Here is a 26,018-nt window from a genome sequence, read left to right as displayed (position 1 = left end):
ATTCATTATCTTAAACTACAATGACTATCAGTACTTCATTCTAGCTGTCTTAAGTTCAACTCAAATTTGATAAAATGCAATCTTTTAACAGTATTGCTTTTTTATGCTCCAAGGAGAACCAGTATGAAAAGGCACACCATCACTCTGTATCAATAGTTGGCATAATACCAATAGATGGTAGCTGCTGTTTAAATTCAAGAGATGCAGAAGTTTGGAAGAAATAAAGCTTTGTCCTATACAAGTGTATGGAGATGGTTGTATTTAATTATAGTACCATGATATGCACAAATAATTGATGCACTGAATGCTTGATCTGAAAGAAGTAGCTGAATTATACTTGCATTCATCAGCAGATGAGTAAATAGCTTTATATGATAAAAGAAAAAGTTGTTAATTCGAACAGGGTGGGAGAAAAGTGTTCTGGGAAACATTGAGTCAAATGGAATGAATCAGAGGGTGTGTCATCAACTGCAGCACAGACTAAGTAGATAGTCATATATCTGGCATACTTTCTGATGGTCCCTTCTTTGCCTGATGTCTGGTACCATCATGTGCTTGGTAATTTTGAGGGGGCTAACTGGTGAATCTTCAATGTGTTTACCAAGACTTCCCAAGGTGTAGTGTGGGCAATGAGATCATAACACTGAAAGCTATTTTGGCAGTCATAGTTGGGCCAGAACATTCAAGGTGATGGTTATTTTTTGCGTAAGTAATGCCTTGTGATTTCTAATTTATTTTTAAATTGCAGGCATGAAACATTGAAAATTCACACCAATCTAACCAATTTTTTAATTACAGATTTCCAGTATGTTTTTTCTTTAAACTTCACATAATTGTGTGTACGATTTTTATCTGGTGTCTGGTTATTGGATTACTTTTTAACCATCATTCTTTAAAGATTGTTGAGTTCCCAATGATTATAATACTCTGTTCAGATTTTTAAAAAATGTAACCTGAAGTTGGCGCATTTTGTGAATCCACTTTGGTTTTCCCTCACTGCCTTTGGTGTGTGAAAATACAGACAGGTTCTAAGCTTGTTTTTGGCATGGGTTCATATTTGAAGAATAAGCTGCAATAGGAAATCATATTGGGTTAGCTTCTGCTGGTATGGGGGCTGCTTTTTGCAGAACTACTTGAAGGTGTTTTAAAATGCCATGGATGACTCGGGACTTGTGCTAATCTGGTTCAGTGTAGGTAGAGAAAAACATTATGTTTTACTGGTGCTCATCATTTCTTTACATAGCGATTAGTCACAGTTAATATTTTCCTCTGGCACACACGCAGAAAAGATGAATGATGTCCAACATTATACTGACCCCATGGTGTCATGTGTTTGGTTACATCACTGTGGGGGTGGTACTTTACTCAGTCCCATGTTAACCTTTTATGTGCCGGACCTTTATACTACACCTCCCTGCAAGTGTTTATCTATTGTATTTGCAAGTTATCCCAGTTTACCCCATGTATTTATAGCATTGTTACTACCCCATTCCCCCCACCCCACTCCAAGTCTCTGAGTTCATAGTTTCAGGTGGACTAGAGGCCTTGTAACCCTCGCATATCTTGTGTTCCGTGTTGTCAGAGGAGTAATAGGCTCTGTCACTGCAGGTAAACTTTGTTGAATCGGTGATTGTTCTGGCATCGGGGCATCTTTTCATCCTCCCTTTCCATTCTTTGGCATCGAATCGCTCTTTGTCAATTCCCCAATTATAGAGTTAGATGGCGGTTGGTTTATCCCACTGTTTACGAACTTTGGGTTCGCCTCTGCAGTGTTTTTCTCTTCTTCCTTTGTGCGATCACTGTGACACACACTGGGATAGAAGATGGCTCTTGGTAGTAAGCTGACTTTTGTGTTTGGCCATGTGGTATGCTGTCATCTCGGCTCTAACATAGTTTGTGGTGTTGTCATGTTGGCTGGGGATTGCAGCTGTAGTCTTGGGGTTAATCTATCCAACTGGCATCGGAGCCAGGGGTTGTGGCTCCTGTTGTTGCTGGTTACTCTCTTGACTGTCATCTACTCGGTGTTGTAGTAACCATCTGAGTGGTTGGCTGGGCAGACCAATGTGGGGCCTCTGGCACCTGTAATGAAAGTGGGCAAACCTGCCCTGTAAAGAGAGAAGACAATTCCGAGCTGAAGCCCCAGTTATGTTGACAAACTTGTTGGGGTTTTTTTGAGGATGCTACTTTTAGTATAGTTAAAGGAGAACCAACAGATGTGGTGTATTTGGATTTTCAGAAGGCTGCAAGGTTTTTGAGTTGTTCCAGACAGTAAAGGTCCAAACTAGAAGCCGTCTCCATGCTTGCTTCTACAAATTGCTCTGCCCGACACTACACTGACCTCTAGGTGTAGGTCATGTGTTCTCTTACATCTCTATGTGGGTGGTATTGTACTCAGTTCCACATTAAGTCTTTATGTGCCAGACCCTTATACTGCACCTTTTATCTCATGTCTTGCCATGTATTCACCATACTCTCTGACCTTCCACCCTTTGCTGAACGATCTGTCCTTAGCATAGAACTCGCCTTTCCCTTTACGCCCTTACCTGAATGAATTTTGAGCTTGGCAAGACATTGGACTCTTCTTCCTTTGCCTCTGCTCATTTCTCTGCCCAGGTGTTCACTTCCTCCTTGTTCAGTGGGCTCTTTCACCCATCTCCAGTGTTCTTCCTCTACCTGGACCCCTCCTCCTGACCATTCACTCTCTCTAGATCTTTTCATTGAGAACTGCAGACATGACATTGTCCTTCTTAATTTCTCTGCTTCCCTCACTCACTTTAAATTGTTTCCCCTCTGACTTGGTTCACTCCATTCTCTCAGGTCCAACGCCACATTGTTATCAAATTTGTTAGAAAGGGTGGCACTGTTGTTATCTGGCGTACTGACCTCTACCTGGCAGAGGCTGAATGCAAACTCTTGACACTCCCTACGTCCCCGTGAACTATGATCTAACCACCGAACATCCAGCCATTATTTCCAGTGCTGTCACTGACCTAACCTCCTCCAGAGACCTTGCCTCCATGCCTTCCCACCACATCGTCCTCCAACCCTGAACAGCCTGCTTCTATCTCCTGCCCTAGGAGACCTTGTTTCAGTCTGCTCTGGTCCCATTGAACTGATATGATCTTACCTTGACTCTCTTTTTCTTCCTCTCCTGGTCCAGTCTCTCCTTGCCTACACCCATGACGCTTCTGATGCCTAATATCACTTTAACAGTTTCCGATTCCTGGCTCTAACCATCTCCTCTTCACTATGGATATAAAATGTCTCTGTACCTTCATTTCTTCCTGACTGCCCCTGCCAACCAGGGTGACATGAGGGGTTTGCATTTATTCCTTGAATGGAGGCCCAACCGGTTTCCATCCACCATCACCCTCCTCCGCTGAGCTGAACTTGTTCTTTCATTAACAGCTTCTCTTTTTACTCATCTCACTGCGTCCAAATAAAAGGTGTTGCAATGGGTACCTGCCTGAATCCTAGCTATGCTCGTCATTTTATGGGTATGCGGAACATCCCTTGTTCCCAGTCCAACTTGGCAGCCACCCTCCTCTCAACTCTTTCTAGTATATTAATGACTGTGTGGGTGCTAATTTCCTCTTACCCTGAATTGGAAAACACCGTCAACTTTGCTTCCAATTTCCACCCTTCACTCACTTTTTTACATGGTGTGTCTCCCAACTCTTCTCATCCCTTCCTTGACTTCTCTGTCACCTCTGTTTCTGGGGATAAGCTATCAACAAATATTCATTATAAGCCCACTAATTCCCACAGCTACCTTGACTACACTTCCACATGCCCTGCACCCTGCAAGGATTGCATTCCATTCTCCCAGTTTCTCCACCTCTCTCCCATCTGTTCAGATGATGCAACCTTTCATACCAGCACTTCTGATGTGTCTTCCTTTTTGCCTCAGCCGAGGATTTTACTCCCTACCATGGTTGACAAGGCCCTCAACAGTGTCCGACCCATTTTTCACCCTTCTGCCCTCATCCTTTCCCCTCCTAGAACCACGATAGGGTTTCTCTTGTCCTCTGTTTCCACCCCACCAACCTCTATATTCAATAGATCATCATCTGCCATTGCTGCTACCTTCAGCGTGTTGCCGTCACTAAGCCCATCCTCCCCTCCCTTCCCCTTTCAGCATTCTGAAGGGGCTGTTCCCTCCGCTACAGCATTGTCTGCTCTTCCCATGGCACCTTTCTATGCAAGTACAGGAGATGTAATACCTGTTCTTTTACACCCTTTCTCCTCAGCATCCAAGCCCTCAAACACTCCTTCCAAGTAAAGCAGTGATTTACATGTACTATCAATTTAATATATTACTCACAAAGCAGTCTCCTCTGCATTGGGGAGACCAAGCACAGATTGGGTGAACTTCTGGTGGCATGCCATTTTAATGCTCCACCTTGCTCCCATGTTAACACCTCTGTCCTAGACCTACTACAGTGTTCCAGTAAAGCTTAAAGAACAGCACCTCATCTATCGATTAGTGAACTGACAGCTTTCTGGACACGGCATTGAAGTTAACAATTTCAGACCCCAATCTCTGACTCCCTGCTTTTGTTTCCCTTTCTTTGCGTGTGTCAGTCTTGACCATGGTTTTGTTTTGGCGGCAGTTGTTTCACATCTCCCTGGAACACGTTATTTGTTTCCTTACTTGTGCCATTCCCACTCCCTTTGACTCTGCCCCACCAGTCCTTTTGTTATTTAATGTCTTCCTCTTTCTGCCCTATTACAGACCTGACATGACCTGAGTGTGCAAAGAAGGGAATAGATTGGAAATGTAGTGGCTATTATAACAGTAAGAGTGTGATCTAGCTGGCAGATTACTTAGGGTGAGTAAGGAATGGGAAGTTATTGCCAATTGGAGCTGTAGCGGCAACAAGTGCAGACTGAGGAGTCTTAGGTGTTGTTGAATGGAACAGACTGCAAAGTGTCTAAAAGGCTGTAGAAATATAAAACTATAATTAAGCATTTGTTTGATTTCTGATAGTGTGATGTCTTACTGGCTTAATCAACCACAAATTTGCCAATAATATTTATAGCTTGAAAGAAAATTTGTGCACATGTGGTACACATGAATCTCTTCCCCTCTATCTAGCTATAAACAGTATATTATACAAATCTTGCATCTGTGTACATTTCCTGTTTCTCACCTGTATTGTGATTTTTCTCACTTGTGGGTGTCACAATTGTCATGCCTGGGATCTACTAGTTTTAGGAATAAATTTGAACAAGTGTGATGTACACTTTCAGATGTGACCAACTTCTGCTACATGTAAGCCTTTTATAAATATGGGGTGGGGGGGAGAATGTTTATTTAGTTTGGGTACAATATTCTACTGTGCTTGTGTTAGACTGGGTGATTTTTTCCTGTTCTCTACTTCCATTTCTGGTAGTAGCATTCCATAGATAAGATGCTCCATCTGTGTTTTTATTCTGCGTAATGTGAGGGTAATAGTCTATTTAACCACAGAGATCATAACCATTACAGCACAAAGGAGGCCATTTTGGCTGGGTGAGTCCATGCTGGCACTCTCTAAACCAAACCAAACCAGTCTGTCCATTTCCCCATTCTATCCCAATAGCCCTTCAAGTTTATTTCCCTTATGTGCTTACCCAATATCCTTTTGAAACCATTAGCTCCATTTCCACCACTCTGGTCGGCAGTGTGTTCCAGGTCAATATCACTTGCTGCGTCAAAAAGATTTTCCTCACACTCCCTGCATCTCTTGCCTAAAATCTTATTCCTGCGTTCCCTAGTCTCTTGTGCCATCAGCTAATGGGAACAGTATTACTTTATCTACCTTATCTAAACCTGTTATTTACTTGTACACCTCTATCACATCTCCCCTCAAGCCCCTATGCTCCAAGGAAAACAACCCCAGCTTCTCCAATCTAACCTTATCCCCCGAATCATTCTGGTAAATTTCCTCGGTGCTTTCTCAAGGACCTTCATGTCCTTTCTAAAGACCAGACTGGACGCAATACTCTAATTGTGGCCTAACCAGGACTTTTTCAAAATACTTGTCGTTTATTTGCAGTTTAAGCAGTTGGCAAAGTATTATTCAACTTGGTGGATTCATACCACTTGGCAGAGGTGGCTGTGGTTAATTTTAGTCACAGAAACAAGTTTAGGCTGAACAAAATTTGAAAATGATTTTGAATAATAAAACTAAACAAACGAAACAGTTCCGGTTGGTTCTGGAAGACCACATTTTAAAGGGAGAAATTGCGTGAGGAGCTGACTTTTGAGAAATAATTTGGAAATATAATTGAAAGGTAAAGATGTGAAATTCAAAATTGAGGAAGAGATGAAGAACTTTTGTAACAATTAAAAAAAACCATAATTTCTGAACTGGGGAAGTCTGTCACAAACAGATTATAGTTTATTCTGGAAAATTTGGGTAAGTACCTAATCTGGGAAACTCGCACCAGCACTCAACCCACTGAAGGACAGTTTCATTTTCCAGAATTTAATTTCCTTTCAGGAAATTTGTTTTCCTATTTAATGTCTTTTTTTTTATTCAACATTTTATTATTCTAATCCATAATTCAGTTATGGTTACGTATTTGGATAATTGCCTGTTCTAAGCAATGTGGTTAACAGTATTGACATGGTTGCTTTTTCTGCCACACATTAATGGCAGATCTTGCATTGATGTAAAAAGTAACTTGAAAACACAAAATGCCTCCTGCATAATTCTTCGCCACATAACTATTATAAAATAGGTTTTCTTAATATTACCTAAGAGCACCTTATCCCCACACCACCCTGCTTGCGGATTTTGTTACCTTTCACAACAGGACAGGTAATGTAAGTTTGAAAAGAAAATTAGATGCCTGTTTAAGCTTTGATTTTTTTTAAAAAAGGCTGTTCAGCTGTTTGCCAAAGCAGTTAAACAGCTCATGTTCCTGCGTAATTGTACAGCATGAGTTTAAACACATTGCAAAGAACTTTTTTGTTCAGCAGTTTGGTGGTGGCATAGTTACTGAGGGGGATGAGAAGTGTTTTCAGTAAGTTGTCGGGGGAGGGGGAGCTCCGGCGGTTCAGAAAGTAGAATGTCGGGCAGCGTTTGAGACATGACCATCTTAATAGCTAAAGTATGGGATGGCCACAATGGCAATCTGGCAGTTAGCAAAGCGTGTGACAGGTGGTTTTACGGCCAGCTAGCCTGCTACCAAAGAAAACAAACAGGACTGTTGCGCTAAGACCCAAAACTATGGGTGTAGTGAGCAGAGTTGATGGCTTCAGGGACATCCCGGGTGCCCATCTCATTTGATTTTAAAAAGAAACAAGTGTTACGCACCTAATTTGTAGGCCAGAAGAACAGCGAATTAGGTGCTGAAGAAAATGTGGGTGGTTGACTTCAACTACCTTGTGATAGTGTAACCAACAGATAAGCTTTTTCCATTTTAAAAGAATTGGCATCTGGGGTTATCATAAATAATTGCACCATGGAAAGTGAGCATGAAAGTGGCATGAAAATCTTCTCCAGACAAGACATTTAATATATTGGGGAAGATGTGTAATGTGTTTTTTATTTTTATTGCATTTTTATTTTTTACAGGATTATTGTGCTGGATGGAAGTGCAAATATTAGTGAATATCATTGAAAAATACCTCTACTGAGTAACCATGGGTTTTAGTGGTAAGAAATCTACAAAAGGACCGGTTTGCTGGCGAAAGCGGGTCAAATCTGAATATATGCGTCTTCGACAGCTGAAGCGCTTTAGACGAGCAGATGAAGTTAAGGTAAGGGTAATTTTGGTTGAGTTGAAGTAGCTCAAATGACCAGACTGTAATTGCAATTTTTGTGGCACCAGGAGAGGGTGCCCTTAATTTATTTATATATTTGAGCCTTGTGCGTAACTTTTCACATTATGAATGTGTAGAGTGTTTCATTAAGTCTGCCCAGTGTGTGTGTGGGGTGGGGTGGTGGAGGTGGTGGTGGAGAGAAATCCACCATTTGTACTTCTAATTAACCAAATAACATCATCTATTAAATTATTATTGATTTTATCAAGATAATATAAATTAAGAATACTAGCAATTACAAACTAATACTGCTTATAAAATCAACTGATTCAGTTTCTCAATTTTAAAAAAAAAATTCTGATCTTGCAGCAGCATCTACTCTGTGTAATCACACCACTCAAATTATTTCTTCAAAATGTTGCCATCTTGAGTTCTGACTCAGGTTAATATATCATAGAAGTCATAAAAATTTACAGCACAGAAACAGACCTTATAGCTTGTCATGTCTATGCTGGCTCTTTGGGGCGAGGGGCATGTGGTGTGGAGAAGTTTTGTGTGTCCCTCCCTCCTCCTCCCCATCTTAAAAGTTAAAAGTGATGTGCTGTTGCTAGATACAATCCAAAGTTGCAGTATTTTGAAAAATGACAGAGCAATGCATTGCGAAGTTTGTATAGTGCTCAATTTTTCATGACATAATCGACGGTTGCTTGGATGTTTTATGTTCTTTTTAGCGGCTTTGGAGTCTTAAGTGTGTAATTCAAATAACAAGCTCCTGGGTAATTTAATATTTTTTTCAAGCAAAAATAATTTCAGAATATACTGTTCAATTTTTTAGGCATAATTTTTTTTTTATTCATTCATGGGATGTGGGCGTCACTGGCTAGGCCAACATTTATTGCCCATCTTTAATTGCCCTTGTTCAGAGGGCATTTAAGAGTCAACCACATTGCTGTGGGTCTGGAGTCACATGTAGGCCAGACCAGGTAAGGATGGCAGATTTTCTTCCCTAAAGGACATTAGTGAACCAGATGGGTTTTTACAACAATAATGTAATAATAATGGTTTCATCATTACACTTTTTTAATTCCAGATCTTTATCAAATTCAAAGTCCACCATCTGCTATGGCGGGATTCAAACTCTGGTCCCCAGAGCATTACCCTGGGTCTCTGGATTACTAGTCCAGCGTCAATACCACCAAGCCATCACCTCATAATTTGGTTCCCCTTGACTAGGCTTCTACCTTAAGTTTTCCTAATCTTTCTTTGTAGCTGATTTCTTCTTAGGACTTTACTTCTCCTTGTACTTTTTAATGCAGTATATACATTTGTGCTATGATGGCAAAAACTGAATGTCATATTCTAACTTTGGTGTGAAGCTTTAACATGTTCTGTCGACTTGTCTTAATGTTTTGGTAATGTGCACAATACCATTTTAATTGTTTCACCACATTGTTTCCTTGACTACTGTTACTACAGGCCCTTTCCTATGGCATCTTTTATGAATAGGCAGATTAGATTTAACATCTCTAATAATGACTGCAGCACTCCCTCAGTACTATGTTGAAGTATTGGCCTATACTATACACATGTCCTGAAGTTTGGCTTAAACCCATGATCTTATGGCTCAAGTGAGTGAGAAACAGACTGTCCTCTCCCAAACCTGTGCCACCATCTGATATGATCATGGCAGGTCTTCTGCCCACTCCCGATAATCCTTGATTTCCTGAGAGATCAAAGATCAATATCCCAGCCTTGAATATAACGATGGAGCATTCACAACCCTCTGGTTGAATCTGCAAAGATTGGAGATCCCCTGAGTGAAGAAATTTCTCCTTCTCTCAGTCCTAAATGATCGGCCTGAGGCTTTCAAACCAGCAACAATTACCACCTAGAAGGACAAGGGCAGCAGACATATGGGAACACCACTGTCTGCAAGTTCCCCTCTCAGCCATACACCATCCTGACATGGAACTGTATCGGTTCCTTCACACGTGGCTGGATCAATATCCTGAAACTCCCTTCCTAACAGCACTGTTAGGTACCTACACCACGTGAACTGCAGTAGTTCAAGAAAGCAGTCCACCACTACTTTCTCAAGGGCAGTTGGGGATGAGCAACAAATGCTGGCCTTGCCATCGACATCCCATGAAAGAATTTTTAAAAAATAAAGCTATCCCTTTTAAAACTCTAGGATGTAGGTCTTCAGGTACAGGGGATTGGTCAGCTTTTAGTCTGTTTAAGGTTTTTCTAATATTTTTTCTCTCATAATTATTCCGTCTTAGCTGCTTGGTTACCTTATATTTCTGGCATGTAACTTATGTCTGACATAAAAGGTTTGTTCAACATCTCTGCCATTTCCTCATTCTCCATGATGATTTCTTGCGTCTCTCTCCCTAAGGAGCCAATGCTTACTTTAACTGGCCCCCCCTTTTTAAATATTGTAAAAGTGCTTACAGATTGGTTGTGTACCCCTGGCTGGTTTACTCTCATTCTATTTATTTCCTTTGCACTTCCTTTTTATTAACATTCTGGTTGGCCTTTACTGGGCTTATTCTTTTCTTCACAACATAAGCCTCTCTTCGTCTAATACTATCTGTCACTTCCCTAGTAAGCCACTGATCTGTCTTGCTGATTTTTGACTTTAATGGAATATATTTTGAATCGTTTCTAGGAATTTTCCCACCTGCCTGTTCTATTTATTCAGTCAACCTAATCCAGCTCTCCCCTCATAACTATGTAATTGGCATTGTTTAAGTTTAAGATTCTTGTTTTGGACTTGAGTATGTCAGTCTTGAGTTTAATAAAGAATTCAGTTGTACTTTGATCATTTTTTCAATACTAGATCTAAAGTAGCTTTGTTTCTCGTTGATTCTACAAAATTATCTTCCAGACTAAGTTTGCCAGCTTGATTTTTTGAGTCTGTACAAAGATTATTACATTACTTTTATTACAGCTCTAATTATTTCTTGCGTAATACTCTATCCCAAAGGTAGAACTACTGTTAAGGTGCCATAAACTTCTCCCACCAGCATTTTCTGACTTTTTTTTCTTATCTCCACCCATACTGATTCTACTTCATGATGTTCTGAGCCAAGGTCCTTTTTCTTATTACTGCCCTACCAACACCCCTTAGTATCAGGGCTGCTGCTTTTCCTTTACTATTCCGCTTATTCATTTGAAATGTTGTGTACCTCGAATATTTATTTCCCAACTGTGGTCATTTTGTAGCACATCTTTAATGGTAATTATATCAAACTCATTTATCTCTCTTTGTGTCACTAGTTCATCTACCTAGTCGCACATGCTGAGTGCAAGAGACTTTAATCTTGCTTTGATCTTATTCACTGATGCAATTTTACCTAAACGCTCTGTTCCTTCCTGTCTAACCAAGGCTTTTTACCTTTTGAGATTCTGCATTTTAAACTGGACCCAAATTGCTGAAACTGTCTCAGCAGCATATAGTTGGGTTCTACGTGTGTCACTGGTTCCTAAGTGGACCATGACAACTGATTTCTCTCTCTCACTCTCTCTCTCCCTCTCTCTCTTTCTCCCCCCCCCCCCCCCACTCAGAGGGGATGTCTTTAACCCTGGCTCCAGACAGCAATGCAACTTTCAGAATGCTTGCTCCTGGCTGCATGGGTAGCAATTGAAGTAGCTGGAGTAAACAGTGTAGCGGTTGGTTAGGCATGAGTACAATAATGACTATTTGAATGAGGTGGAAGTGGTAACTCTAAGATTGCAGAAGATTGACTTGAGCAAGTATGAAAAGCAACACTGAAAAATTTGGAACTAATCAGTTGGGTCAGAATAAAGAGGACTGAGGGAATAGTTGTCTGACTTCAAATATAAAATGAATGATTTGAAGGAGATGGAATGCATTAAAACAGAATGGAGGAGAGCTGGATGCTAGTGAATGCAGTAAGGATGATTTGACCATGAGAGGAGGCAGAAGCAGCCGTTTGGAAGACATTGATTCTGGACATCTGGAGTGGGGGAAAGACCCATGAATCTCTTGGAGTTTATTATGAGGAGATATGGATGTGGAACAAGGAGGACTAAGGTTTTTTGTTGGAAGTTAGTTCTGCTTTCATTGGAGCATAGAAACTGTTAGATGGAAGAGATAAAATGTGCCTGGCTCACGTTCTGTGATCTTGATATTGACATGACACAATCAATCTCTATTAGTCTGCAGCAGATTGTGAAATGACATGAAATAAAGCCCAATGGTGGAGAGCTTTGGGAGTCATAGATCTGTAGTCATTTCTTCCCAAGCATGCTGCACTTGGCATGTGTCATGACCCAAATTATTCATCTACTGTATCCCAAAATATTATTTTCTGGAAGAAATGATTGACTTTGCATTTTCCATTTGAATAAGTTAATACAACTATCCTTACTCATTGAAATATTGTTTCTGTGAATTAGTTTAGAATTTGCCCCTGTTCAAGTGCAGGCTATATCCTTCGGTTCTGCTATTCTGGATGAGGTGAAACATTTTTCCATGATCGACAACATTAGTCCTTTTTACAATCCTAAAAACAGCCACTCAACATTTTCTTTTTCAGTGAGAGCATTTCCACTTTTCTTAATTGCTCCTCATAAACCAATTCCTCTATTCTCTCAACTCATTCCTTTCACTCTATTCTGTATCCTGTCAATATCTGCAATAAATGCTGGCCTAGCCAGCAAAGCCTACATCAATGAATAATATAATTTAAAAAAATCCTTTTTGACTTGTGGCGACCAGAGCTGTGCACCATATTCTTAGAGCAGTTAGACCCATGATTTATAAAGCAGCAGGATTACCTCTCTATTTCAGATTGAAATTGACCATGCTTTGTCCTGGATGGTGTCGAGCTTTTGAGTGTTGTTGGAGCTGCACTCATCCAGGTAAGTGGAGAGTATTCCATCACACATGACTTGTGCTTTGTAGATGGTGGACAGGATTTGGGGAGTCTGGAGGTGAGTTACTCTGTAGAATTCCCAGCCTCTGACCTGCTCCTTTAGCCACATTATTTATATGGCTGGTATGGTTCAGTTTAGGTCAATGGTAACACCCAGCATGTTGATAGTGGTGTGGTTCAGCAATGGTAATGCCATTGAATGTCAAGGAGAGATGGTTAGATTTCCTTTTGTTGGAGATGGGCATTACCTGGTATTTATGTGATGCAAACATTACTTTTCACTTGTCAGCCCAAGCTGATTTTCTGTGCATGTTATTTTTGTTTTCCATTTTGTGTTAATCCCTTCCTGGATTTTTTGTTCATATAAAGCATTCTTTGCATTTCATTAGCCACCTCCCTGTGCAATTCCTAAGTAGCTTATCCTGTTAACCTTTGGAATCTACCACCTTCATTAGTTTAATATTATCTGCAAATTTAATCACTCTGCTTGTAATGGCTCCAGATCATCTTAAACAAAAGAGGTCCCTGTGAGGCTGCAGCAATAACATTCGTCTAGGCTAATGACAGTCCTGTAACACTGTCCTTTGAGTTCTACAGTTCAACCAGTTACATATCTATTTTAAAATATTTCCACTGATTCCTGCTTTTCAGTACCAGAGGAACTGTAACGAGGGCTTTGCAGAAATCCAAGTACACCACACATTATCCTGTCAAGCTCCATTTTCATACCAACCCTTCTTGACCCATATTTGTTATATTTTATAATTTCATTCCAGATGCTCCATGACCTTATCTTTAACAAAGGTTTCCATAACTTTACCTATAATGGATGTCAAATGCATTGGTCTATAGTTTCCTAAGACACTTTTGCTACCTTAAAATGAAAGAAATAGTAATGTCAACTTTGCTCCAGTCCCCAAGCATGTCTCTAGTTTTAGTGATTTTTTTTGGGGGCGGGGGGGAAGAAGATTTGTGCCAGAGTTCAGACATTCTCCTCCCTTATTTCCTTAAGAATACTTGGATCCATTTATCTGGCTGCTGAGCTTTATTCATAAGTTTGTACTGCTGTTAAGTAACCAAACTGGCGGTAATATGAATAGTGTTGCAGTTGAATCCTGCAATGCCCTCTATTTACTTGGCAAGATGAAATGAGTTGCCTATCTCCTCTGGTGACAACTGAACCAAAAGAAAAAACATACTTTTGCCATTTGACTTTATTGGCACGTTTTCAGTTGTCTCACTCCATCCCTTGTTTTTAATTTTGTCTCACTATAATTGATCAGCCCAGTGTTCTGCATACCCACACCTATCATAGAACACTTTGCCCCAGCATCAAAATGAAGATGCAGCCCTAATATTTCACAGCTTCAAATACAACGGTCCACCACCATCAACATCCAAATGCAGTTTGCAGGTGGTCAAGGGTCAAGCAATTGCTACCTGCTAAAGGCTAAATACTTATGTTAACATTGATGAAGCTTCGAAATTGCTGAGTTCAATCATCAGAGACACAGCAGCGACAACATTTGGTCAAGGCAGAACCCGCAACAGAGACAGGTTTGAGACCTACTCAGCAGGGATGACATCTGTCATTGAAGCAAACAGCAAAGTCTACCTGATGAATAACAAAAACCCAACAGCTAGGACAGTGCATGACTTGAAAGTGGCCATGGCAGTTGTGCAAGAGACAGGGACATATTGTGCAAATAAACACTGGATCAACCTATGTCAAGAAATCCAAACTACCTGTAATATTGGACATCTATGTGCTATGTACAATGGGATCAAGAGGGTGCAAGGCTCCACCATTACCAGGGTTGCCCACTAAAATCAACTGAAAGCAAACAGATGTTCCGCTGGGTTGAATACTACTGAGCTGTGGTCCCTGGAGATGTACATTTCCCAGTCTGTACTTAACCATTCTAGAAGGCTGCAGGAACGTCGAGTTAGATGCAAAACTCTCATCACTTTAAGCTTGAAAAGAACATTGCTTCCTTAACACGTAAAACTCGGTAAGGATGGAATTCCAGCTGAACTGCTCAGGCATGGAAATCCCAAATACCACCACATCTTCATGACTGCCTCCTGTTGGTGGGCAGTATCCTTTCCACAGCACATGTGACACAAAAACCAGCTGAGAGAGGAGATTGCAACAACAATGGAGTATCTCACTCCTCTGTCCATGTGAAGGTTTTTGCTAGGGTAATGCTCTATCAACTTGTAGACCGAGTGTATCCAGAAGCACAGTATGATTTCCATGGTGGCAGATCTCCAGAGGACATGATGTCCTTCGCACTCCAGCAACAAGAGAAGTGTAGGGAACAGGACATACCTCTTTACCTTGCTTTCATAGATCTCATAAAAGCATTTGGCACCGTCAGCAGAGCAGGACTGTACAAGATTTTGGAGAAAATTGGCTGTCCACCAAAGCTCCTTAATCTCATCAATCCTTTCATGAAAACATGTACAGTTCTTTACAGCTTGAAGGCATCACTTCTGATAGCTTCAAGGTGGAGAATGAAGTGAAAGAGGAGTGTGTCCTTTCTCCCACTTTGGTATTTTTTCTCTAAGCTCTTGAAATTTGTCTTCCCTACAGATGTGGAAGTTTACCTGTATAGTAGGTCAGACTGCAAGCTCTGCAATCTGTCTGGACTGAAAGTGAAGACAAAAATACAATATGTTTTGATCAGAGAACTCCTCTACACTGATGTTGCAATAGTTGTTCACATGGAAACCAAACTACAAAAATTCGTGGATTATCTCTCCCATGCGTATAACTTGTTCTCCTTTACTATAAGCATCAAGAAAACTGTGGGTATGGGACAAGGTGCCACATCTCTGCCCTCGATCACACGAAACAATACGCTGCCGGAAGTGGTTAGCAAGTCCTGCTGCCTGGGGTGTACAGTGACAGACAAGCTGACTTTTGAGGCAGAACTTGTCACCTGCAAAAGGAAAGCTACACCAGTTGACCAATTCTCAACATGTATGGAAAAACAAGGACCAGGATGCTGCTTTATGTGGTGTTTTCTTAGCACCTTGTTGTATGGTTGTAAAGCACTTGGCTATTAAGAAAGGAAGCTCAACAATCTCCACCTTCAATGTCTGGCAGATTCTCGTGGAAGGACAATCACAAAATGCGACAGTCTTCTCAAAGGCAAATCTCCCACGTATTCTAGCACCCTTTAAGCAAAGATAACTTCACTGGCTTGGGCATGTTTGCAGGATGGCAAATGGGGGCATTTCCAAGATTAACCCTGTATGGGAGGCTGCAGGAGCCAGAAGACTAGTAGGACTCCCAAAGCTCCATTTCAAGGATGCTGGCAAGTGTGACCTGAAGGCTCTAATCGTCAAGTTTTCACACTTGGAGGCACCAACCAACAGCAGAGAGAAATAGCAGCATTACTCATGGGCCGTCATGTGCCACCATGGCAATTAGCAGCTTGACGAGGCACCAACATCAAAACAGTGTCCCACAATGACACCTGATGATCTCCAATTCCAGTATTTTGTGAAACAATCTGATTGCCAATGGATTTACTGCATGTCCATCTAACATAGAAGGAAGGATGCTGACAATGTTGCTACTACTGAAAATTTTTATTAGCCTTCATTTCTCTTCCCCTATTCAATCCAAAATTTGATGCCTTTATTACAGTCCAGGCATATCATTTGCTTCACTGATAAGGTTGGACTTATAAGCTGTTTGAACATGAAGATAAAGTGGTGTTACAATTTTTTATTTTTGGTGATCAACCAAGTGCATTCCAGGTCTCGGCCAGGGTAGTGGTTATTCTGGGGAAAGCATTAAATTGGTGGCGGCTAGGTATCTGAGGGTACGCGAATGTAAAATGAGGTGGCAAGGTGGTTATGGTGGAGGTGTGGGCACAATGGTTGGCAGACCACAGGAGGCTTGCCCTGAGTTGATTTTTTGTTACCCATGGTACAAGGGGACTCTTTTCAGAACCGTTTAACACCTTTAGTTATATTCAAAGGTGTTCTTTGGACTTCTAACATACATTGATTTATTTTGACAAGTTCTCCCCTAATGTTTAGTTTTAGTTTTTCTTTTTTTTAAAAAAATACTTCCATTTTATTCCTGCACTTATTTTACTCTGGAATTTATTTGTCTTGTGTTCAAAAGTTTTTTTTTAATTTTTCATTAGATTTGATAATCTGATTAAATTGTTGTTGTTTCCTCATTTCTTTAAAATCCTGATACTTTTTTTTATGGTGCACACTAATGTTATTGTTGTTATTAATGTTAATGTTGGATATTTCAGTATTCATCATTGTCAGCTGACCCTCTTAGGGATGACTTCTACTCAGTCCTGAGTTTCTGCCATGGGCCTTTAGATGATTGAACGGGCTGACTCAAACCACAGATCTTTGGGCACATAGGGCAGGATGTCCCATGAGGTAGTGGGATCAGGAGTGCAGGATTTGCATCCTTTTCTTCTCTGCCTCATCAAAGATGTTGTGACTTAAGCATGATGCAGTTTAACAGCCAAGTTGTCGTCGTTTTCAATGATTGGTAGCAATCTCCTCCCAGTCATTAATGTCAATTGTGCCACGCTTCAAGGAGCACTTTGGATTGTCTTTGAAGCGTTTTCTTTGTTTTCCCCAAGTTGATTTTGCCAGAGTTTTGTGGAATGCTTGTGGAGCTGGCTTCAAGAAGGGCACTAGCGTTTGTTTAGTCCTCCCATTAAACCTGGAGGACGTGGCAGAGGCATTGCTGATAGAATTTCTCTAGCCCTCTTATATGTCGCTGATACACAGTCCAGGTCTCACTGCAGTACAGGAGTACGGTGACAACGCTCTGTACACTAGAATTTTCGATGAGTTGAGGCCTTTGTCATCAAACACTTGTCGTCGTTTGTGGTAGAGGGAGCTGGCCCAGCTAATCAGGTGTTGGATCTCATCAGTGGTGGCCTTTTGAGAGAGGTAGCTGTCAAGGTATGGGAAGTCCTCAACATATTCCAGAGTGGTGTCTTCAACATATATGGGAGTTGGGATATTTGACTGACCAAGTGTGGGTTGATACGAGTGCTGCTTGTCCTTGAATGTTGCCAAAACAGAGTTTTGTGTATGCAGAAATTGAGAGATCCAAGAGTGATTTGAAAATCTGGTCCAGCATTACAGTCATTCCCAAACTGCGACGATGTCTATGTTACTCAGTTTAGTTTTGTCACGGAGGTGACTGAGATTAGAGTTTTCCACCTAGGTGGTATTTAATACTGACACCAGAGAGTAGTTGATCTTTGAGGTGAATAGCCACTGTCAGGAACATTTGTAAATAGTGTGTGTGCGCGTGCGCCTGTGCCTGTGGTGCGTGCGAAGCCATGCACGCCCACGGTCCGGACCTTCAGGGCAGCCTTCCCAGCTCCCGCCCGCTCGTTATGCATCCTTTTGGGGCATGACGAATAAAGCGCCCCCTGTGGTCTTCACATCTGTCTTGGATTCCTCTGGCAAAGATGACAATGTTGCAGCTTCCACCTGAAGGTCTAAACCCACAGCGTGTCTCTAGGAGGATTTCCTCACCCACAGGAAGTCGACAATTTAGGAAAATGTTTCAGGATTTTCCCTTCTATGGACAGAAGGAAAATATCTCGGTACTTTCCAAAGCATGATATATCTTGCTTTTTGAAGATAGTTACAATTGTCGCATTCTTAAAGTTGGTGGTGGTAGTTTTTTCCTCCCAAATCTGTACAATGAGAGCATGGAGCCTTGATGTCAGGCTGGAGCCACAGGCTTTATCTGTTTGCTTGTTGTAGCTCTCCCATTGATTGTACTTCATCCATGGATTCCGCCACAGGCCTGGAGAGTTGACAGCTTCCACTGTGGGTTCACAGTTGAGTTGTTGAAAATGTTCTTTCCAGCGTTGATAGATGACATTGTCATCCTTAAGAAGAGAAGCACCATCTTGGGAGTGAAGGAGATTTTGACCATTTCACCTTGATCTGTGCATGCCCCTGGTGGCTTCAAAAAAAATAGCTTAACACGTCATGATTTTTTTTTGTAGCTTGGAATGTTAGATCACACTCTTGGATAATCTCAAGCGTGACTTTCTGAAAAGAAGAACTGCAGTTGTATCATGTGGGTTATCAAGACTCCAAATTGACATCGCCAATTGCCCCCCTGCCCCACTTTCTGGGGAGGGACAGCTGAAGGAAGAAACTACTGGAAAAGGAAAAGCTGACAGTGACCCTCGTACCCACGGAGTTGGTTTTGCCCTAAATGAAAGGGTCTTGGCACTGCCAGAACTTTCCAATTGCATAAATGAAAGACTCAACACTTCACGTAGAGCTCAGCTGTAACCAATGTGCCACCGTCATCAGCGCTTATCCCCTGACCATTGACTCCAGTAAAGATGCTGAGAAAAAGTTTTATTCTGACTTGATTAAGTCCTCGCTGCCATCCCAAAAGAAAAGATTACCCTTCTGGGGTCTTTAATGCCAGGCGTGGCTGTGGTGTCTGGAGCAGCACTACTGGGGGGATAAGGGAGGGGTGGGAAAAGCCAATACAAATGGTGTCCTCCTGCTGACAGTGTGCTCAGTACATCCTCATAACAAACCCCCTTTTCTCCAGAAGGACAAATACAAAATCACATGGTGGCATCCTAGATCAAACCATTGGCACCTCCTGGATTATGTCGTTGATTGGGTCAAAGATCTAAGTGGTGTCTGTATCACTCTATCCAAGCAGGGGACTGACATTTGCTGGGCAGATCATAGATTTGTTTGAGTGGTAATGAACAGCCACCTAGCATCAAGACATTGCAAGCCCAAAAGTCCAAGAGAAAGGAGATCAATGTCTCAACTCGAAAGGAGCCTGACCGAAGAGAGAAATTCCAAGTGCAGCTCATGACCAATCTGAAAAATCTTCACACATCCAACTCAATTCCAGAACAGTGGGATCAAATAAGGCCAGCTGTAGATCCTGTGCCCAGACCATTGGGTTTGAGCATTGTTGTCACCAGACTGGTTAGATTAAAATGACGCTGAAATATGTGACCACCTAAAACAAAAATGAGCAGCCTTCATTGACAAGATAAGGTGGCAAGTCAAGAAGGCAGCATTCCAACAGCTCTAGACTGACATCCAAAGGGAAATCCAGAAAATAAAGGCCATCTGATGGGAAGAGAGAACGTGAGAGATCCAATGCTGAATTTCAGTATTATGAAGATGCTATCCTGATTACAGGTATCCCTGTTTTAAAGTGTGTTCTATTAGCACGTTTGTTTTTGCACACTTTGTAAATAATGGAACTTGCCTAAATTTTGCTGCTTCTGTTTTTGTTTTAGCACAGTTACTGTACACATGTCAAGAACCATATTGTAACAAGTCCAACTCCCTGGACAGAGTATATGAAAGAACTGATCAGAAACAATTTTTGAACAACATTAACTCCTTTTAACAATTGGTTGAACTTTGCATCAAACACTAGTTTCAGCAGTTGAACTATCTGAGGTAGCTTATTTGTCCTTTGCTTTAGCACAAGACAAAGTAATGAATATTTTGAGCCTGGTAAATCTCAAAAGTTTTTTTTTATGGCTAAATTAAGAAATTTCTCTCCACTGCAGTGGTAAATGCTGAACCCCTAACCTGAAATAGTGCCCCCAGTTCTAGACTCTCTAGCCAGGGGAATCGGCCTCTGAGCATCAATTGTGTCAAGACTTCTCAGAATTTTGATCACATCTCATTCCAAAAAAAAACTCCAGACAGTATAGGCCCATTCTTTTCAAACTCTCTTCACAGGCCAACCCTTGTCCCAGGGGTCAAAATAGTGAACTTTCATTGCACCTTCTTTAAGGGAAGTTTATTCTCCTTTTATGTGAGGAGACCACAACTGCATACAGTACTGCAGATATGGTTTCACCAAAACCTTGTACAGTTTCACTAAGACTTCTTTTCTCTTATATTCTATCCCTCTTGCATTGAAGGCTGGTATACCATTTGCCTTGCTAATTTATTGCTGTGCATACTTGTTGACTTTCATTCATGTATAAGGACACACAAGTTCCTTTCAACAACAACATTTAATAGTTTCTCAGTCAGCCTGGCACCATCTGTGTTTAGGTAAACATTCAGGTCGATGCCCCTCCAACTCTAAACTCCAGTTTTGCTTTTGAATGACCAATATTGTGATGATTCTGCTTCCCCCATTGACACCACCTCAACCCATCTTTCATCTGTCTACGAGACTCATTCCTATCTCCTTTAGCCTTGCATCATCATCCCTTTTGACATTTAACCTCTCGTACTTTTCACAGACATCTTTTGTTATCTTCAAAGGCGCCACCCCCCCACCACCCGCCCGCCCCCGCAACCACACACTCACTCACACAGACACCCTTTTCCTGCTCCGTGCAGGCTTTAACCTGTTACACCTCTAGCTTACTTCAGTTCTAATGGAATGTCATCTACCTTTAATATATTGCAGTATTTTGCTTTTTAATAGTTTCTCACCAGTTAAATATTTGTTGTTTTTCTATTCCTCATCAAATTAATAACCTCACACTTCCCCCACATTGTTCTGTTATACTCCATCTGCTAACTATTGCCCAATCACTTAGCCTCTCAATATATCCCTTTGCATACTATCTTCTTAGCCTGATTTCCCACTTTGCTTTGTATAGTCAGCAAACTTGGATACAATACTATCGATCCCTCATTAAGGTCATTGATTATAGATTGTACGTAGCTGAGGCCTCAGCACTGATCTTGCAGTGCCCCACTAGTTAACAGCTTGCTAACCTGAAAAGGACCAGCCTTTTTCATACTTTCTGTCCTTTGACTAACCCTTAAGCAATGCTGTCACCTCGGCTCCATGACCCCTTATCCTGTGCAACAGCCTTTTGAGTAGCACCTTATTGAATGCCTTTTGAAAATCCAAATCAGTTACATCCACTGATTTCCCTTTTATCTATCTTGCAAGTTACACCCTCAAAAACAAATGTATAACACTATTTCATTTCCATAAAACAATGTTGACTCTCTCTAATTGTATTATGATTTGAAGTGCCCTAATTATCACTTCCTTCACAACGAATTCCAGCAGTTTTGGCAACTGATTTCTAGGTAATTGGCCTGTAGTTTCCTCTCTTCTCTCTTTCTCCATTTTTGAATATCAATGTTTATTAGTGTAGTAAATCATAAAAGGAAAATAATTGTTTTTTTTATTCATTCAGAGGATGTGGGTGTCGCTGGCTAGGCCAGCATTTATTGCGCATCCCTAATTGCCCTTGAGAAGGTGGTGGTGCTGTTAGGAAGGGAGTTCCAGGATTCTGACCTAGTGACAGTGATAAGGATGACAGTAAGAACTCGAGGAAATGTTTATACATGCATATAAATAAAACATAAAAGGGAGGCTTATGACGAATGCCAGCAAGATTCAGTTAATAACCAGCAAGTTTATAGAAGGTGCAGGAGGAACAGGAGGCAAAGAGATATTACCAGAAAAGATTTGTAGGCAAAATTAAATCAAACCCTAAAATATATTGTAAACATATCAAAGTGTCAACAGTTTGCTAGGGAAAAGGTTGGGCCTATTAAGGACCAAAGGGGTATCTTCATGTAGAGGCAGAGGACATGACAAAAATATTACATGAGTACTTCACATCTGTCTTGACAAAGGAAGTGGATGGGAAGGTTACACTGAAAGATATGGGGAGATTATGGACAGGATAATAGAGAAAATGTGCTAAAAAATTTATCATCACAAAGTTGGGGTGTCAACTGGCCCAGATGGAATGCAAAGATAGAAATATAAGGATTAGTAAATCTTTTAATTCTCATTGGATACAGGAATAGTGCTGGAGAATTTCTAATGTTATATCACTCTTCATGAAAGAGAAGAAAGATAAACCAAGAAACTACAGGCCAGTCAGCTTAATATTAGTGGTGGAAAAGTTATTGGAAACCATTTTCTGGAACAAAATAATCTTTAATTTGAAACGGCATGGCTTAATCGAGGAGACCCAGCATGAACCTAGGCTTGCATGTAGGGAGAAGCATTATAGAGTTTGCAGATGATAGAAAACTTGGCAATGTGGTAGATCAGGATAAGGATAATTAAAGGCTTTAGGATTATTTAGGAAGGATGGTAAAATGGGCAGAAGCATGTCAAGTGGAGTTCAGTTCAAAGTCGTGTGAAGTGATGCACCTTGGAGGACTCGAGGAAAGACAGCATACTATAAGCGACAGGATTTTGAAAAGTGTAGATGAATAAGGAAATCTTGGCACACATCTCTAAACGTGGCAGGGCAATTTCGGAGGACAGTTAAAAGATTATATGGGTTACTTCAGAGTAGAATATAAAGCAAAGAGATGATACTAGAACTTTTAAGGCACTGCTTAGGCCTCAGCTGGAGTATTGTGGATAATTCTGGACACCATGCTTCAGGAAAGTTGAAGAGGCATTAGGAAAGACACAGAGGATGTTTTACCTGGGACGAGGGACTCCAGTTATGCAGCAAGGTTAGAAACGTTAGAATTGCTTTTCCATGAACAGAGAAGGTTAAATGTTGCATAATAAGGTTTTAGGTAAGTGGAAAGATACTTGAAAAGGAACTTGCAGGGTTACCAGCAAAAAGAGGGGAAATGGGCAAAGCATGCTATCTCTTTGAGGTTGGCTGATTGCATGGCGTCCTCCTATGCCGTAAGCATCCATGATTCCCTGATTAATATGTTTAAGTGCATGCAAAGAATGCACAATATAAAAATTCAGTGGTAGCCCAGACATCACAGAAGTTGCTATAGGGAGAACTCCAGGAAAAAAGATTACTCCAGGCCTATAGTTATGTTGGGACACATGGATGTAAGGTTGCAATGTAGTGGGTGCAAGGCTTGAGGCCACCCATTCGTTACTAGAGTAAATAAAATGTATATATTTTCATGTTGTTGTTCTTGTAGGCAATTAAGAGTGATGCATAATTTCTGTTCTTGTGGCTTTAACTTTTGCTTTTTGACATGGAGTAGCTAGCCTTTGTTTCACTCAAACAATGGGAGAAGAATAGTAGAGTTGGAGTTAAGGTCAGTGGCTCCCTAACAAATACTGAAAGCAATTTATTTTGTCTGCTTGTCAAATTCAACACCTTTTGTGAATGGTGATAATGAGCAATTTTCTTTTTGTATGTGGTCCCTATTTCTTTTCCATTTAAGTTGGATGGAAGATGGGGTGCATATACAGGTAATGTGTTTGTCTGGATCAATATAAATTGAATTTAACAATTAATTCTCTTCACAGAGTATGTTCAATGCAAATCGCCAAAAAATCAAAGAAAAAACAGAAATCTTGAACCAGGATTGGAAGCAGCACAGGATACAACCTGTTCACATTATGACTTCTGTGAGCACAATGCGTGGTACCAGAGAGGTATGATACAGTTTTTGGTGACAGGGTAAAGCCTATTTGATAAACACAAAGTTATATGTGCATTCTCCCTGTAGAAAGGAAACTGCCTACCTTTTTGCATGCAATGCTTCAAAATCTTATGAACTGATTTGAACATGATAAAGACCTTTACTGCATACGAGAGATTTGGACCTGTAGATCAGTATTCTATAAGTAGTTTGCATAGTTGCGTTGTTAAGCAAGGGTAATTGGCAATTATTAACTTCTCTTTTGGACTGTTTCAAACTGAGAAACCATCCTCCAGCCCTTTAGTTATGCCCTTATTTCAGAATTTCATGACTGAACCAAGATTGAAATTGTTTTTCACCATGTTAAGACTATTGCATCCAAATGTTTGTAGCTTTCAAATGGCAAGAAATGTACTAAAACAGAACTTTTAACTTTAAGAGCCTATTATTAGAAAGAGAGAGAATTTACTTTTCATTACGTGGGGCAACCCAAAGCAGTTAGCCAGTGAATTACTTTAAGGGCAGAATTTTTAGCTTGGCGTGCGGGTGTGTGACCAACCTGATCAGATGTGAAATCGTGTGATATTTTGGTTGGTGAGCACATGCAAAAGTTGGAAGTGCACCCGCCGAAAAGTAAGAGGCCAATTATGGTAATTAAAGGTGCGTTGTCGCTGATTTTTCGTGGTCAGTCCAACCTTGCGGTTGGCGGACGGGCGAATCAGCCGGGCAGACTTTGCATTTTTCATGAAACCTCCTCCACAGGTGGAGTTAGTCTTTCCAAGCAATTTATTAAGACCAACAATAATCTTAAGGTTAGTTGATATTTGGCATTTCATCCGTATGGGGTGAAAATAAGGTTATAAAATAATGCAGCTACTTTGTCTTTTGGATGAGATGTTAAACTTGTATGCCTTCTCACGTGAATGTAAAAGACCCCATGGCATGTATACATTTAAGTTGTCTATCCTGTTTATTTTTTTTAAATCCTTGAATGCACAATGAGTTTGAGGCTAAACTGAGTTTTTTTTTCTGCGGGTGAGATGTGGAAACACCAGGAAATCACGACACAAATTTGGAACACAAATTGAATTCCGCTGCGTCCATGTTGCTGATTTATCAAGTTTGAATGTTTTGCTAAAGGGAAGTGGCAAATGAAGTGTGGGTTTTTCCCTCTTACAGTAAGATAAAATCTTAGAATTGTTACTGATTTTAATTCTATTGCATCATCTGGCTCACTTTTAAATGCACAACAAAGTAGGTTCAGTGATGCAAGCCTGTATCACAATTACTGACATCATTCAATAACACAAGTGAGAGTTACTTTAAAGTGTTTCTATCTTCCAGAGAAAATGGGAAAAGAATGAGTGGCATGAAAGAAAGAAAGGCGGCTTGTGGGAAGCGGGAAATTTGGGGTAGGGGATGCTGTGAAACTCTGAGCAGAAAATTGTGATTGTCAGAACGTGGAGGTCACTAGCATGGTGCTGGCTTTGAGAGAAAAACGTGAAGTGGATTTACCAGAGAGCAAGAAATGAGCATTGGATATTTCTCCCATTATGACATTGGCCACCAGACGCTTCAGCGTCCTGTCATCCACACACTGATCAGCGATTTTTTTTTTCGGTTAATTTTCTGCTGTGTGAGGGACATTACTGTACAAGTTGCAGATTCCTGCTATTTGACCCTTGCCATTTCTTGGTGGTTGCAGTGTCAGAAAAGAAAGACTGACTAATTTATTAGAATTCTTTGAGGAGGTAACTCGCGGGATAGATAAAGTGGAACCAGTAGATGTAACGTATTTGGATTTCCAAAAGACATACGATAAAGTACCGCACATAACGCTACTTAATAGGATAAGAGCCCATGGTGTTGGGGGTAGTATATTAGCATGGGTAGAGGATTGACTAACTAATAGATGACAGAGTTGGGGTAAGGGGGTGTTTTCTGGATGGCAACCTGTAACTAGTGGAGTGCCACAGGGATCAGTGTTGGGGCCT

At 40.8% G+C, this 26,018-nt stretch overlaps 1 protein-coding gene across 3 annotated transcripts in view; it reads left to right on the top strand.

The window, feature by feature from the left end:
- ezh2 (enhancer of zeste 2 polycomb repressive complex 2 subunit) overlaps positions 1–26,018 on the top strand; it is a 113,399-nt gene that overhangs the window by 9,302 nt on the left and 78,079 nt on the right. For 2 of the 3 annotated variants that reach the window (XM_078538605.1, XM_078538602.1), the window contains exons 2-3: positions 7,569–7,753; positions 23,909–24,037. In XM_078538605.1, coding sequence (XP_078394731.1) covers positions 7,637–7,753; positions 23,909–24,037 — 246 coding nt within the window. In that variant the 5' untranslated portion in view covers positions 7,569–7,636. Of the gene's footprint in view, positions 1–7,568; positions 7,754–19,727; positions 19,864–23,908; positions 24,038–26,018 lie in introns of those variants that run through there. The other variant, XM_078538604.1, reaches the window with a different exon arrangement.

Source organism: Cetorhinus maximus, chromosome 3 (genome assembly GCF_964194155.1).
Source record: "Cetorhinus maximus chromosome 3, sCetMax3.hap1.1, whole genome shotgun sequence".
Lineage (NCBI taxonomy): Eukaryota > Metazoa > Chordata > Chondrichthyes > Lamniformes > Cetorhinidae > Cetorhinus > Cetorhinus maximus.
Note: the sequence above shows the minus strand (reverse complement) of the source record. Positions and strands in the feature narration are given on the sequence as shown.